The sequence below is a fragment of the Eucalyptus grandis genome, chromosome 6 (genome assembly GCF_016545825.1).
Source record: "Eucalyptus grandis isolate ANBG69807.140 chromosome 6, ASM1654582v1, whole genome shotgun sequence".
In the NCBI taxonomy this organism is placed as follows: Eukaryota; Viridiplantae; Streptophyta; class Magnoliopsida; order Myrtales; family Myrtaceae; genus Eucalyptus; species Eucalyptus grandis.
Window position 1 is genome coordinate 42,870,264 of NC_052617.1, and position 16,651 is coordinate 42,886,914.

General features: G+C 39.1%; 1 protein-coding gene across 1 annotated transcript; it reads right to left on the minus strand.

Annotated features, from left to right (window-relative positions):
• Positions 1-1,954: 1,954 nt before the first annotated feature.
• Positions 1,955-7,134, minus strand: LOC120294709. Its single transcript, XM_039315139.1, has 7 exons — positions 6,599-7,134; positions 5,101-6,309; positions 4,617-4,944; positions 3,951-4,206; positions 3,066-3,855; positions 2,603-2,961; positions 1,955-2,463 (listed from the first exon to the last, which is right to left on the minus strand). The coding sequence occupies exons 1-7, from the start codon at positions 7,037-7,039 to the stop codon at positions 2,190-2,192; spliced, it is 3,657 nt and encodes a 1,218-aa protein (XP_039171073.1). The 5' UTR covers positions 7,040-7,134; the 3' UTR covers positions 1,955-2,189.
• Positions 7,135-16,651: the final 9,517 nt, after the last annotated feature.

The following is a 16,651-nucleotide window of genomic DNA, read 5'->3' on the forward strand; positions in this document are numbered from 1 at the left end:
CCATGAAAATCCTTCCCTTGCCGTCGAAAATGATAAATGTTACTGAGAGTTTCAAGCAACGAGAGACTGATAGAGCGCAATATGAAGAAGCGAGCAGCTTTTATACTTGCGAATCACTCCCGTTCGGAGACAAGCATTTGGAACGATGATCGGTGGGTGATTTCGGGTGAAGTGAAAAGGGGGCAAGAAACGGAGCGGACGACTCTCGAAAGGTCATGGGTCTCCTCGTACCCCCGCGCACCATTTGATCCGATTTCGCCAGAACTGTACGTGCTAAAGCTTTTTGCACGATGCATGTGGCTTTGCAACGCACAGGCTTCTTCGTCGTCGTCCGTCCCACGTGTTTTTTCAAAGCGAAGGAGTCGTACGCCTCAAACCGACAAACGAAAGTTACTTTGGGTAATGCTTTCTTGCACGTACCATACATGCACACCGTATTCCCTAGTCTGGAGTAATTGGTGTCCTGAACGTTTGAAGTTTGGATTCAGATACTCAAGCACAAGTTCATTTTTCAATTTCGAATGACCACACGCGTGTACTTGCGCCTTGATCTCATGACTGGTCATGGAAATTAAAAGTGAGATTCGGTCGCGGTTAGTACACAAGCGAAAGCTTGTTAAATTAAACTTTCAAATATAACGAATGAAGGGAAACTTTGTGAGAGGGTTTGAATGATTTAGGCAATTGAGTTTAAAGTTTGTTACACATAGAGTTTTGAAATTCGAGTTTTCCTTTTTAGACTTGTGAGATCATATGGTAATTCTAGTTAGGATGATTTTACTTTAAAATATCATGAGAGATTTAGCAGATTACCGATTGTTACTTTGCAATTTTGCTTATAGTATAACGAGATGGAACCATAATTCATTTCTGATCATTTACACTTATATTCATGGAAAGTTTGAAATAAAAATAGTTTGGTAGAAGAATAGCTCCAGTTTGCTTTAGTATGGTAGAGATGTAACCTAATATAAAATTTACACAAGCGTCTATCATTCTTCTTCCACTTCACCTCCTGTGTATTTGAGATTTTCTTCAACATTCGCCATTTCTAGTTCACCAAAAGCCAGGAGCCCATTAGAGGAACCAAATAAGTTAACGTGATTTTAAAAATAATCAGTGATTATATAAATAATAATTGGTTTTCATGCACATGCAAAGCGTGCGCGGTTAGCATCAACATCAGAGACTATTAAAAAAATTGATAACTTTCTTTTGTCGAGATATAAAATTCATAACTTTAATTGCGCTACCGAGAGGGAATTAAACAAATGATAAAATTCAAGTGTACTACTGCGATTTCCATCGACGTCGTGATTTTGGCGCTTGGGAACCCTAAAATTCCACAGCGATTCGCGCATCCTCCTCGCTTGATAGTCTCTGGATTTGCAAGCGATTCGAGTTCCTCCGCTCGGCTTCTGGCTGCGTGGATCTCTTTCTCCGGAGGTTCCAGCGAGGGGAGGCTTGTCGCGCCATAAGTCGCTCGAGAAAGGTGCAGAATCTGCAGATGGCGTTCGTCTCGTTGCTCTCGGTGAATGGTTTGATTGCATCGACTGTTCGTGCTCTGTGCGATTATTCCTCGTTTTTGCCTCATTGGTAAACGAGACGATCTCGCTCTGTGGCTTTAGATAAGCATTTCGCTGGTTATGTTACTGCCGGACAGGGAGTGCAAGGAATTGAAATTAAAATCGAGAAAAATTGCAAGAATCGTCGTCGAAAGCCCCTACCGAGTCTAAAGCAGAAAAAAGACTAGGAAAAGAACAATCATTTTTCGCGCCTTCCATCCATTTTAACTAATGCGAAATTGGAATTTTAATGTTGAGGATCAGGCCATATGTGATGTAATATGGTCTTCGAATTCACAATCTGATGCTATATAACGCCATGCGGAGACAGAAATCAACATTGAAGTATAAACAGCGATCTTAGTGCTAAGGATGTCGGGAGATGAATCTTTACTTCATAGCTATGCCACTTGAATAGAAAATTCCATGCTATTATATCAAACCACATATTTCCAGACATGAAATTAAAAGAGCACATGTAATTAAGAAGGTCCACGCCTTCTTGATCATAACCGGCACGGGCATAGAAATTCCGACCCAAATGAAAATCTCATGGTAAAGATATTGTATTTTTCCCTGCTTCTGTCAAAAGCTCTTCGTGAAGAAGGGAACAACACGGGTTACCTAAATACAAAGCGCACCGAAGCGGGAACTCATCTCTTGATCTAGCTCGGTTCCTTCAGATGCGAGATCCACTTCGCTCTCATGGTCCTCCGAAAACAAGTGCCTGACCATGCCTGATGACGAGGGGTGGAATCTCATCAAAAGCAGGCTCTCGCTCGCTCTAGGATCCGAAATATCAGGCCCGAAACCGCTCCCCGCTTGAACTTGATCCAAACTACGGTGGAAACGAGCAATGCCATGAGAAGAATCCCATGTCTTTGGAACTACCTGATCCCTATACAACAGAAGATATGTGATACTTCAGAAAAGATCGATTCAAGTCAGTTCTTGAGGTCATTAATCCAGGAAACTAAATCATATAGACGATGGATAAGTTTTCAATCTGAAGTTAGGGAAAAAAAGCCAAGACTTACCCCTCATGACATTTCTCGTTGCAGCGACTAATGAAATCGTCTGCGTATGCTTTGAACTCATTGTCAAGACGTTCGACCAGTCTTGTCGCATCACTTAAGGGCAATACATCCCAAATCTTCAGGATTTGGATGTATCTCGGTTCCTTAAGTATATCTATATCGACAGTGTACAGCACGTAAAGACCTTCGACCTTGAATTGCTTCACCATATAAGAGCAGCTTCTAGGGAGTAAACCCACATCGCTCTTCTCAGGTCTCCAGCCACCAGCAAGCTTTGATAAGTGGTTCATGATTGACATCTCGGTCCTAAGTGACGTCAGCTTTCTGAAAGACTTCACGAAGTTGTCGCCGAAGAAAACCTGCAGTTGACAAGAAAAAGTATCGTCATTGATTCTGCAAAAGTCGAATGTTCATTTTCAACTGGCAAATTTAGCAGAGAAAAACAATGCGCAAAGTTCTTTACCCTCCACCGAGCATCTCTAAATAGGAAACTAGTGCCATCGAGCGGATCATCGAGCCGAATGTCCTCTTTCTTCTTCTCATCCAAAATGCATTTAACTTCATCAGTACTGGAGGAACATTCTTGGCCCTTAGCATCCTGAGAGCACTTTGCCCTCAACCAAGCATTTCTAAACGGGAAACTATCACCATCAAGCGGATCATTGAGCCGAACGTCCTCTTTCTTCCCATCCAAAATGCATTTAACTTCATCAGTACTGGAGGAACATTCTTGGCTCTTAGCTTCCTGAGAGCACTTTGCCCTCCACCGCACATTTCTAAATAGGAAGCTATTGCCACCAAGCGGATCATCCAGCTGAATATTCTCTTTCTTCCCATCCAAAATGGATTTAACTCCATCAGTACTGGAGGAACATTCTTGACTCTTAGCATCCTGAGAGCACTTTGCCCTCCACCGTGCATTTCTAAATAGGAAACTATCGCCACCGAGTGGATCATCCAGATGAATATCCTCTTTCTTCCCATCCAAAATGGATTTAACTTCATCAGTACTGGAGGAACATTCTCGGCTCTTAGCATACTGAGAGCGGTTTGCCCTCCACCGCGCATTTCTAAATACTGCACCGCTTCTATCCAACGGACCATCAAGCTGATTATTCTTCCCGTCCAAAGCGGCTTTGACTTCATCAATGCTGAAGAAACATCCACGTGTCTTGGCATCATGAACCAAAGCTTCCCATATAGATTTACTCCTAGTCAGCGTTCTCTCGCTTCCCAAAATCCAAAGAGAATATCTACATGGAGGCAGCAAAAAGCAGGGATTGTTTGTAAATAACATCTTATGGCAAAATTCAAATCGCCTTGGTTAAGCAGGAATAGAAGAGACTACCTTGCCCTGGTGATAGTTACATTGGTTCTCCTAGTGTCAGAAACAAACCCGATAAAACCACGAGGGTTTGATCTCACGGTGGATACTATTATGATGTCTTCTTCACCCCCTTGGAACCCATCCACTGACCTCACTTTCACTGTAAAGCCTCTGATATTCTCATATCTTTTTCCAATTTTCTTTTGTATTGCAGCAACCTGAGCTCTATATGGAGATATCACGCCAACACTTAGATCTCCGCCTGAAGATTTGCATGCTGCAGAAAAACCAAGACCATATAATTATATGATGGAGAAGTTACCACCACATGAACGTGAAAGTGTAACGTACACCTCCGATTACTGATTCATGTGTCCTGTAAGGCTAGGTTAATGACCTAAATGACAAGAAAGCACATTATCTCCAGAGTCAGAAAGCATTTAAAGCTATGCAAATTTCTCTAAACATCCGAAGAAACCAAATGGACTCCATGGTAAGATTGAACAGAAATATTCTTCTCTTGCAGCTTCGGCAGTCAACAACTGGCCGCCCATTGCTCTACGACAGTATAGCAAAAGGGGCATCCACATATATAACCAAACAAGTGCCAAGACAGTTGTTATTTGCATTAATTTATACTATCTGGCGGGAAATGATATAATCTGGTAAAATTCTCTCGTGGCGTACCTCTGTATAGATTTCTCAAAATCATCGAGACAATTCCAACCTCAGCATGGTTTCTAAGGCTACGTCCACCATCCCCACCTTCTTCTCTTCCATCAGAAATATTTATGAAGGAGTACGGGCCAAACATTGGCCACGGCAAATGACATTTTCTGTAACTTTTGCTGGTAACATTCGACCCATTCCGAATTTGGCTATTGTAAAAGGCCAATGTTGGAAAGTGACTAATCGCAGGATGCATTCTATACTGGATATTGAGAAGGTGCCTTGGATGACCCAGAGAACTCAACCTTTCGAATAGACTCCTTCCAAAGCCAGCGTTGCTAGAAAGCTATAAGAATAAAAATATACATAAACTTAAAGGTCAATTAACTGTAAAATCACACATGTTTATGTATGCTTGCGTTAAAGGTCAATTAAGCATAAAATTATTCAAGTTTATGTATGCTTGTGCACATTCCTAGTCAAACATTCAGCGATGACATACCTTACTCTCAACCATAGCAGGCAATTGACATTCATCTCCGACTAAAATTGCGTGCCTGACACCATGAAGTTTTAGTGGAATTATTGACTCGCATTCTTTCAACTGTGCAGCCTCATCAATCACCAATAAACTGACAGGCTCCATTTCCACGGTGTAGAGCTTATATGAGCTACAGGCAGTGCAGAAAATCAAGGAAGCCGCTTGATAACAGAACTCAGCTATCTTATGCTTACTCATAAATGGTGCAAGGTTTAGCCTTCTAAGAGACTTATTAAGAGTTTGCAAAAGAGAGAGACATTCACGTCTCTTTATCGACAATGATGTATATAGTGGATCTGTGCGTGCTTTCAATGAAGATGGGTCTGATGAAAATGCTTCCTTCAACTTTCTGGAATCCAACTTCTCTCTATATATAGAAACTTCAAAAGAATCAAGTAAGATGAGAAGGGACTTAATATCCTGGAAATTATGTTCCAAAAGGTAACTTTTGGATATATGGGTGCATAAGATAGAGAAGCATCTTTGGAGAGACTCTGCACTTGACCTGAATCTGTGCTTGAAAAATTCCAGAAATGATTGAAATTCGGGTTTGGATTCCTTTTTGCTTCTTCCACATTTGCTTGAAACATCATTACCACTAGGCTTTGATGTAATCTGGCGTTCATTCTCCAGAAAAATGTGGTATTGGTGGACACAGTCATTGAGAGTATCAATCATGGAAGTCAGACAATGCTGCCAACCAGTGAGTACGGAAAAGCACTCCGCAACACAATCAACGCGATGATCCAAGAATATTTCCTCCATATCTGAATCTACTTTCATCCGCTCCTTGTTCCCGAAACAGAGCATGTCTCCTAAGTTATAGAGCGAGCATTCCCCATGAGAGTTGGTGCAAGCCGATTGTTTCACCAGCTGCAAAACACGAGACGCCAATTCCTTGATGGCAACATTTGTTGGAGCACAAACAAGGGTTCTGCGTTTCCTTTTCAAGAGAGTAAAGAGCAGTGCTGCGACAGTTTTGGTCTTCCCTGTCCCTGGAGGGCCCTGTATCATTTTTACGGCCGACCTGTGTTCACACTTGATTGTATCAAGACAAGCCAGAACAGCTTTTGTCTGGGATTCATTCAGACTACCAAACAAGTTCTTATTGAGACTCCCATGCCCAGAGCCATGACTTTGAGTAATACAGAGATTGCAATATTTCTCAGCCTGCAAACAAACACATACTACTTTGAAAATTTGCTCCCGAATAACCTAAGTAAAACTTAGAAACTTTGAAAACATTGTTGATTATGGTCTATCCTTGCACAGCCTGCACTGATATTGAGTACAAAGGATCTTGCGATGTATAAACAATGTCTATCTCTAAAATAACAAGCTAACTCAGAAGAGAATGGATTTTTTTATTTTATCTTATAATCAATGGAGTTTTGTTGCTGCGGTAATATGTTTACTGTAGACCGTCAAAGATAATAAGTATGAAAAACAAAGTCCTTACCGCCGAATCTGTACAGAGAACTTCCCTTACAACATCCAAGTTCCCAAATGGGCGTAGCACATTCCATATCCTTTTGTTAGTGACTGCATTTATCAAAAAAACTGCATACATTGACTTCCAGGTACGATCATCATTCACTTCATTGTCCAAAAATGTCTCGACTTGAAACCTTGTTGACGTTTGAGCATCCTCATCCTCGTCTTCTGCAATTCTAGTGACCGATGCAAATGCCCATCTTCCTTTAAACCTTTCTAAGCTGGGAATGGTATCTGGCTCAGCGTTAGTTAACATCAAGACATCTCCAGGCAAAGTTTTGTAAGGTTCCTTGCCATTGTCAGTGACCCTGTTTCTCCAGTAGTCCACTTCCACATGGTAAACATTCTGCTTGCCTACAGCAAACCCAGTGACCTTCGCAAAAGGCAGCCTAGATACATTCTGCATACTTGAACAGAGACTGGCTCGTGTTTCCTCCAGCAAAGGAAAGTTATAAGAAGCAAAGTATTGCTCAACTGATTGAAATGACTCCAGGATGCTCTTCACCTACAAAACGGTTGTATCGAAAATCAAACATGACCAACCAATTTCACTCGACAGATCAAACGACTCTATCCTCTTGCATATTAATGTCACATGGATAGGACACCGTATGGCATATTAAAAGGGGAAGCGTATCCCGAACACCCAATAACTTCGCCACGCAGACAGAGAGCAAGGTCCTTCCTCACTATCCAGCAAGCCAACTTTACATACAAGGCTCACAAGAGAAACATCACAGAAGAGCAAGGAATTCACATCCTTTAGAACATTATCGAGCTAACAGCCTAACACCCATTACACTTAATACTGTTGATAGTAATAAAGCATGATCAAAACAACAAACATAGCCCCATAAAAATGGGGAAAAAACTAGGAAGGAAAGAGACTAGGAAATGAGAACCTTGTCCCTGTAGAGATTCGTATTGTAGATTTCTCGAATAGACCAGGAGAAGATAATATCCATCAGGTCGGTGGGCTTGTCTTTCTTCCTGCCAGAACCAGCCTCCGCACCTTCTGTAGAATCCATGGCCAGCCCCACACCCATCTCTGAAGCCATAGAAATCCTTACTTCCCCGTCGACGACGACGAATATGTCTGAGAATTCCCGAGCAAACGAGAGATTGAGAGAGCAAATATGAAGAAGCGAGCAGCTTTAACACCTGCGAATCAATCCTGTCCGAGGGACGAGCATTTTAGGAAAGACGATCGGCGAGTGACGGCGGGCAGTGTGAAAGCGGGGGCGAGGGGAATCTGATGATGGCGATGACTAGGGGAAAAGTCTCGGTCTCCTCGAACTCCCTTTCGCTAAAACTTTACATGCTAAAGCTGGTTGCACAATGCATGTCGCTTCGCCATGCGGGCTTTTCCCCATCGTTCCCCAGTAGTGCGAATCAAAGCAAGATGTCTGCCTTTCCGACCAAGAATATGAAAAAAAGCTAAGATGTGAACGCATCAAAACCCACGAACAACGGTTTGCTTGGGGCGAAGCTTTCCGGCATTGCTAAGCTTTCGTCGCTGTTTACCGTACACCCAGTCTTTCCTCGTATGAACGATCTGGCGTCCTACGTGTGTTTGGATAGCTTGGACTAAGATTTAGCAAGACACGTGCGGCCCTTTCTGCTGATTTGAATGGCCACAGGTGCGTGCGTACGTGTAACTTGATCTACAGAATGGGTGTCTTGTGTTTGCCGTACATGAGTACTGAAAACACTCAAGGAGGACCTAAGACCATAGCCCCTTAGGCGATCGAGCAGGTATCAAGACCGCGCATCACAATACTTGGAGAAGAGTTTTTTTTTTTTTTTTTTTTCAGAAATAATTCTTTTCTATTTCTATTTCGGGGAACAATTTCTAAGTAAAAGAATCTGTCTAGTAACTATATAAAATTTCTACTCTTGAAATAGAAAAAGAATAAAAATACGTTTGGTAACGTAACAGGCAACGGGCGGCCGGCGGCCAACGGCGGCAGTCAGCAGCAGCCGTAGGCGGCGGCCAGCAACGGTGGCTCCAAGCGATTGAAGGTGGCCGCGGCAAGAGAGAAGAATAAAAGAAAAAAAAAATTACTTATTTCTATAAATTGTTCCCGGGAACAGATTTGGACAGAACTTTGGATGCCAAGCTTTTTAAAGAAACTTACTCAATCAGCCCTAACTTTAATATACGAATATCAATTTAATTCTAAATTTTTTGATTTTATTAATTTAATCCTCAATTTAACATATAATTTTTTTAACCAATTCTCATCGGAGATTGATTACATGATGATATTTCAAGTAGGATAACTAATAATGATTGAATCGTTACATCAGCGATTTTTTACGAAAATTGATTGAAAATATTGTAAGTAAGATATCGCCTAAAGGTTTCGAATTAAATTGATAAAATTATAAAATTTATTATTAAATTAACATTCGCATAATAAATTTTATGATGAATTGGATAATTTTCCCGAGCTTTTTGCGTAGCTTTACGGTACAGGCTACTTCATCATTCCACATTTTCAAAGCGGAGAAGTCATATGCCTCAAACCAACAAATAAAAGTTACTTTGGGTAAAGCTTTCTTGCACGCTAAGCTTTCTTGCCTGTACCTTACATACACACCCTTCTCTTATCGGAAGTGATTGGCATCCTGAATGTTTTGAGTTTGGATTTAAATTAACAAGCATAAGTTCATTTTTTTATTTTAAATGACCACACGCATGTACATGCACCACGATCTTATGACAGTTTATGGAAATTAGAAACGAGATTTGGTCGTGATTTGTCCAAGAGTACTCGAATTGTTTGATGAGAAACTAAGACCTTAGTCCCTCGTAAGTATTTTACACTTATACGCGACGATGGATGAAATGTCTTTGTACATGTTCAAAGGGACGGTAGTACATGCTCGCGCCGATTGATTGGCCAACTTGCTTTGCGAGACAATTCGTTTGCAATCATAGGATTTCGACCTTTGGTCCTCTAGTTTTAGCCTTTAGGCGATCAAGTGGATATTTGCGCACCGAAGAGTACTGTTATATAGTTGTTTGGGCTTTTTGGCCCCTTTACATTCTCTAGAATAAATGCTCAACATTATATGTGACATTGGATTTTCGAATATATTTGAATGAGAGGAAATTTTGATAGGGTTCAAATAATTTTGGCAATTGGGTCTAATGGTTGTTACATAGAGAGATTTTAAATTCAAGTTTTTGGAGACTTGTGGAATTATATGATAATTCTAACTAGGAAGATTTTACTCAAAAAATTACGATAAATTTATGAGATCATTATCTGTCAAGTTACAATTTAGTAAAATCATTAAAAAAAGTCATAAACCTTTTAGTTTGGCCAATTTAGCCTTGAACATATTGATGATTTGCCAATTTAATCATAAATCTTTCAATATTGCCAATTAATTATAAATCCTTATGATAATTTACTATTTCAATTTTAAATCTTTTAACGATTTGTCAATTTAATCATTCTAACTAATTTTGGCAAGAAATCAATGATGGTCTAATTAGAGTCAATTGTCCTATAGGTACGGTTAGCACTAATATGTACAATTTTTTTTCAAATTTTTAATTTATGAATTTTTTTTCTTCTTTCTTTTTTTCTTGTTTTCCTCCACTAACCATCACCAAGCCTCAGAAATGGCCAGTAGAGAGATCCTTGGCCTTAGACAATAGCCACCCTCGTCAAGCGAGGGTCACCATTGCTAGCCCCAACGAGGATCACCCTCGTTAGATCCAGCAAGGACTGCTGGCGAAGAGAAAAAAGGATAAAAGAAAAGAAAAAAAATCAAAAAATTAAATGAAATTACAAAAATTATCAACGTCAGCATCGACCTTATTACATAACACGTAAGATGACTAATACTAAGTAGACTGCCTGGTCAACATTTTCTTATTAAAATTAGCTAGAAGGTTTGAACTTTAATTAACACTAAATTGGCAAATCGTCAAAAATTTTATAATTAAATTATCAAATCAATTTTGACAAAAAAATTGGTCAAATTAAAAGGTTTGAAACTAAATTTGCATAAATGTGATAGGTTTATGATTTTTTTTGGTAATTTACCCTATAATTTTCGACAATTGAGTTTGATAGTCGTTACGTTGGAACGATTTAGAATCCAAGATTCTGGAGACTTTTGGGAAGAATTTAATTTAAAATATTACGAGAGATGTGTGGGGGTAATCTCTATCACGTCACATTTTTGCTTATAATATGACGATATAAAACCGTGATTAATTTCCCACTATTTGCATCAATCTTCATGGAATTTTTGAAAGAAAAATAGTCTGATTAAAGAAAAAAATAGCTCTAGTTGACTCCACGTACGGTAGAGATCTAACCGAAAATGAAATTCACATAAGCGTCTATCATTCTTCTTCCCCTTCACCTCCTATTTATTTAGCATTTTCCATCAACATTCGCCCCTTCTAATTCACCAAAAACCACGAGCCTTACAGGTGAACCAAATAAGTTAACATTCACGAGTGATTTGAAATACGAAATAATGATCGTATTAATAATAACTGGTTTTCTTAGGCGTGATTAATTTTTGTTCCTCGTGCAACATCATATGCTAATAATAAGATTCATGACCTTAATAGCACAATGAAATATATATAAAGGCCTCGACTTTAATTTTTCGTTTTGCTATTGTATAAGTTATTTTCTATTAAAAAAAAAAACATCGTTCGAATGTTTTCCTATTTTGTAAAAAAACTAAAAATAAACAGGTATTTACCTTTCGAAAAATAAAAGAAAGAGTAAACTAACTATATATAGAGGACAAGGATAAGGTTGGCTGCACTATAAGAACAATTAAATAATTTTATCAAGTACATTTTCTTAAGGGAATGTAGATGGTCTTTTTTTTAACCTTTTCATTATCTTTCTTTGGTCAATTTTCTTTGATTAACATTATAAAAAAAAAAAAAAAAGAACTTACAAGGGCTCCAACGGAAGAGAGAGAATTTGACATTTTTCATTAAAGCAATATGTCTAAAGGTCATTATACTTAAAATGAATGTGCGTTGTTTTTTAATTTATTCAATGTGATTCATAAATCGTAGTTTAATGTACAATGTCATTTTTAAACTTTCAATTTGTTCAATATGTTCCGTACATGTTCAATTTAGTCATCGAATTATATAAAAATATTCAATATTGTCCATAAACTTAAATTGATGGAAGGATAACAAATCAAAAGTTTATGACCTGCATTGTACATTGAGCTAAAATTCATGAATCATGTTAAACAAATTAAAAATTCAAGAATAATATTATACGTTGAGCTAAAAGTTTATGGAACTATTGATATTGTTATCTTTTCTTTTGTATGTATATAGAGAGAGAGCCTCTTTTTCAGGCAAATGAAGAATAGTCATAATTATAATGAAATTTGCTGGTCAACCCAAAATTGTAGCTACCAACCCGTGCTGTTCCTGCCCACCCTCACCATCTGGACCCGACCACCTCCCAAAACGATGGCAATTTCAGACCAGGCAAACGGCCCAGATTTCTTATCGGACACGCTTCTGTGCCATTAATTCAACCAAATTCATCCAGACATAAAAACTAGAAAGAAGATAAATAATTAAGAAAGTCCCCGCCTTCTCCAAAACACCCAGCCCGGGCACAGAAATTTCGACCCGAATGAAAAATTCCTTGTAAAGAAGTTGCATTTCTTCCCCTGCTTCTATCTAAAACTCCTTGTCAAGAAGGGAGTAATATGGATTATTCAAATATGAAGCACATCGAAACGGGAACTCATCTCTTGATCTAGCTCGGTTACTTCTAATGCGAGATCCGCTTTGCTATCGTGGTCCTCCAAAAACAAGTGGCTGACCACATGTGATGATGAGGGGTGGAATCTCATTGAAAGCAGGCTCTCGCTCGCTCCCGGATTTGAAATACCAGTGCCGGAAACGCTCCCGGCTTGAACTGGATCCGGACTGCGGAGACGAGCAATACCACAAGAAGAATCCCATGTCTTTGGAACTATCAGATCCCTATACAGCGAGAGATAAGTGCGCAAATGAGATAGTAGATCGCAAAAGATAAATTCAAGCCAATTATTGAGTTCATTTATCCAGAAAAGTGAATCATATAGACCATTGATAAGCCTTCAATCTGAAGTTAGGGAAAGACAAGATGAGACAACTTAGCCCTCCAGACATTTCTCGTTTGGCAATAACTCGGGATTTAATCCCATAGAGATGACAAATTTTTCGCCTGTAAATTCAATGGAAACCGTCTGTATGCGCTTTGAACTCGATGCCGAGACGTTCAACCATTTTCATGGCATCATTGAAGGGCAATACTGTTATAATTATAGTTATAATTATAGTTAATAGATCAACGAAAGCCAATAAGTTAAGATATGTTTTTTCTGTTCACGTATCTCTTTTTAGATTCATGAATTTTCTATAGTTTTCTGTTTATGTATTTATTGAATTCATGAATTTTCTAAATTCATGTATCTTTTAGTTCATGTATTTATTGAGTTTACGAATCTCTTGAATTCATGTATCTTTGGATTCATGAATCTCTTGGATTCACATATCTCTTGATTCATGAATTTCGTGGATACATGCATCTATTTAATTCATGTATCTCTTTAGTACATAAACTAAAATTCTCTATAAATAGATATGAGCATAAAGCTTCAAAAGAGGTGTTGGTATATGGTTTTTGGTTTTTCCGACTCAATTCCAAAAAGGCTCTGATACACTTTTCGGCTCTGATACACTTTTCTACTCTTCTGATTTTTCTGAGTGTGCTGATTCAATTGAACGGTTCAACTAAGTCATGTTTGCATAGTGCTAATCCAAACAGGTTCGAGGTGTTGTATCTTGGGAGGCATAGTTCATGAATCTGCGGAGTACCATTGGCAGGAACTAATCGCCTTAAGGAGATTCAAATATATGTACCTCACCTCCAATTTTATGTTATATCTTATTTTCTTCTTCTCCAAAAGTTGTAAGTTTACATAAAAAGAATAATATTATATAGCTGTTATCGTCTTCTCAACATTGATGTTTTGACTACAACAAACAGTGTGTATTCTTTGGATTAATTTCCAACAATCTTAAGGTGATTATATCTAGGGGTGAGCGGTTCCAGGTTCCAGTTCGGTCTGGAACCTAGAACCTACCCTCGGGTACAGGTTCCTCATTTTTTGGAACCTGGAACCTACCTGTCAGAACCGAGAACTTGGAACCTACCCTGTCACAGATTTTAGGGTCGGTTCCAGGTTCCAACAGGTTTTTTTGTTGTTGTTGTTGTTGTTATTTTTAGATTTGAACTATAACGTACGCGCATACTCTACGGTAACTTCGCACATCTTAGCAAACATACCAATGCCATCTACCAAGAATTTGGACATACATAATCAAAACTAATAAGAAGTTTCCAAAGAGGAAATGAGATGCTTGATTAACTATAATTATTGTGCCCACGTATGTCAATATATGTGCACTAAAGCTTAAATTGTCACATTAGCCATTTGTCATATGCCTTATCAGCTGAGTCAAATGAAAATGATAAAGCAAAATATACTAAGGAGATGAAAAATCAGAAGTGCCAACAAGATCTCAAATTTTCATCTACTCCATAGTGTGAACTCTGCAACATTGCTCTTATAGATATATGTACATTCCTATTTCACCTCTCCTTACTTTCGTATTATTCATCATCTTTCTTAGATGCAGACGATCATTCATCAGGTCGTTGACCTCTAGTCGACACTTGCCGAGTTCCAAATTTAACTTACCAAGGGTCGTTCAATGCTAGCAAGCTTTGCCAAGGGTAAATGTTGGCATTTGGTCTCCAAATCTAGCTCGCTTGAGGTTGCGTGATCTCGATGTCGCCTCACTTAGGGTCACACAACCTTGATAAACATCTCTTAAGTTGTCGCCTCACTTAGGGTCACGCAACCTTGATAAACAGTCTCTTAAGTTGGGCTACATAACCTAAGCTTATTCGTTCTATGATTGGAGGGGATGACATGTTTTGTTTTTTGTTCGGGAAAAGTGACACCAAAAGTGAAGAGATAAGTTTACTAAACACTACTTTTTCATGAAAACTCTTTAAAATAAAGTTTTTATCATGAATGCAAAGTCCTTGGACCAAACTTGAATCCAATGCACTTTAAAAGGATCCTCCTCCTCAGAGGGAAAGCAGCAGCCTCAGCTTATAAGTCTAAAATTCCCTTGGATACAAACTGAAGATTCATTGTAAGAAGTTACGTGCGCTGTCAATTTTTGCTATCGTTGCACGATCAATTGATTAATCGAGTGAGAGAGAGGCAACCAAAAAAGCGACTTGAGTACATGAATTATATTTTAGAACAAAAGGGGAACGTGTGCTGTCTTTACTCACAACTGAAAGTGAAAGGGTCGGGACTGGGCTGCGCCGAGTGGGGGAGGGGGTTCTTTTTGGAACCCTAACCGGTTCCGAAACCGGTTCCGCGACCGGTTCTCGGAAAAATGGAACCAGGAACCGGAACCGGTCCTTTAAGAACCAGGAACCGTGCTCACCCCTAATTATATCACTCACTGTCTATTGTTTTTGTCAGATTATTAAGATAGCTGAAAACAATCAAGTGCCATTCAATGTTCATAATGTTTCAGGAGACGTTCCTACGGTCGATTCGACTGTTGCTATGGAAGATATTCAACCCTTAGGGTCTGAATTTGTAGCAGTTAATGCTACAGGCCCTTGGGCTAACACCAATTTTGGTGGTGTGGGTACAAGTCATACAACTGGTATGCCCAGGAATATTTTTCAGAACAGTACAGGCCAAATGGCTTTTGGCTTCGTTTCTGGAGGGATAGTTCAACGAACATTGCCTACTGTGATGGCAACACCTCCAATCACAACTAATGAGAGATTGTCTATTGTGGTGATGTCTCGAAGCATCTCTAATGTCGAACACTAATGGCTGATGGCTAGACATAGGTGCCACAAATCACATCTGTGTACATAAACACATGTTATCATCTTATGAGAAGGCTGAAGAAGATGAGAAACTTTATATGGCTAACTTTGCATCAGCAAATATTGCCGAAAGAGGAAAGGTAATCCTGAAGTTTACATCTAACAAGGAGGTTGCCCTATTGAATGTGCTGCATGTACCAGAGATTCGAGAAAATCTAATTTTTGGCCTCACACTTGTCAAGAAGGGTTTCAAAGTTGTATTTGAATCTAACAAGTTTGTACTTTCGAAATGAGGGATGTATGCGAGAAAATGGTACTTGTGTAATGACATGTTTAAAGCCAATGTGGCTGTCATTGATGTAAACTCGAATTATATGTACCTAAAGACTATTAATAAAGAAAAGTCTTCAGTTTACACTATTGTGTCTCCTTATCTATGGCATGGTAGATTAGGACATGTAAACTATGATACAATGAAGAGAATAGCAAACTTGGGGGTTAATTCCAAGATTTGAGTTGGATGCCCATTACAAGTGTGAGACTTGTGTTGAGGCCAAGTTTGTCAAGAAACCTTTCAAATCCATTGAAAGAACAAGTGAACCTTTACAATTAATTTATAGTGATCTATGTGATTTAAAGTTTGTAGAAAGTAGAGGTGGAAAGTACTTCATCACATTTGTGGATGATTGTACTAGATTTTGCTATGTTTATTTACTAACTAGCAAAGATAAGACTATGAACCACCGCTTGCGGTGGCCCAATTGGATAAGGCTCTCCGATGAAACTTACGAAAGTGGAGGGGGTCGAATCCCGCTGGCCGCACGGGGTCTTAAGCGCAACGTCGGGGTGGTGGGTCCTCCGCTAGCGTCGCTCTAGGATTTACCCGCCGGCTACCAGCTGTACGGGGTTCCCTGGGTATAAAAAAAAAAAGATGAGACTATGAGCATGTTTGTCAAGTATAAAAATGAAGTTGAAAACCAACTCGATAAACGAATCAAAGTGCTTAGATCTGATAGAGGAGGAGAATACAGTTCAATCAATTTCAAAGAGTTTTGTGCTAGTTTTGGAATAATTCTCCAAAC

Excerpts from the sequence above, each read along its gene's own strand:
- LOC120294709 (XM_039315139.1), bottom strand. The coding sequence starts at position 7,039 with ATGCAGAATGTATCTAGGCTGCCTTTTGCGAAGGTCACTGGGTTTGCT. Across the intron at positions 4,207-4,616 it reads TTTGAGAAATCTATACAGAG|CATGCAAATCTTCAGGCGGA; the intron begins GTACGCCACGAG and ends GTTTTTCTGCAG. Across the intron at positions 3,856-3,950 it reads GTAACTATCACCAGGGCAAG|ATATTCTCTTTGGATTTTGG; the intron begins GTAGTCTCTTCT and ends GCCTCCATGTAG.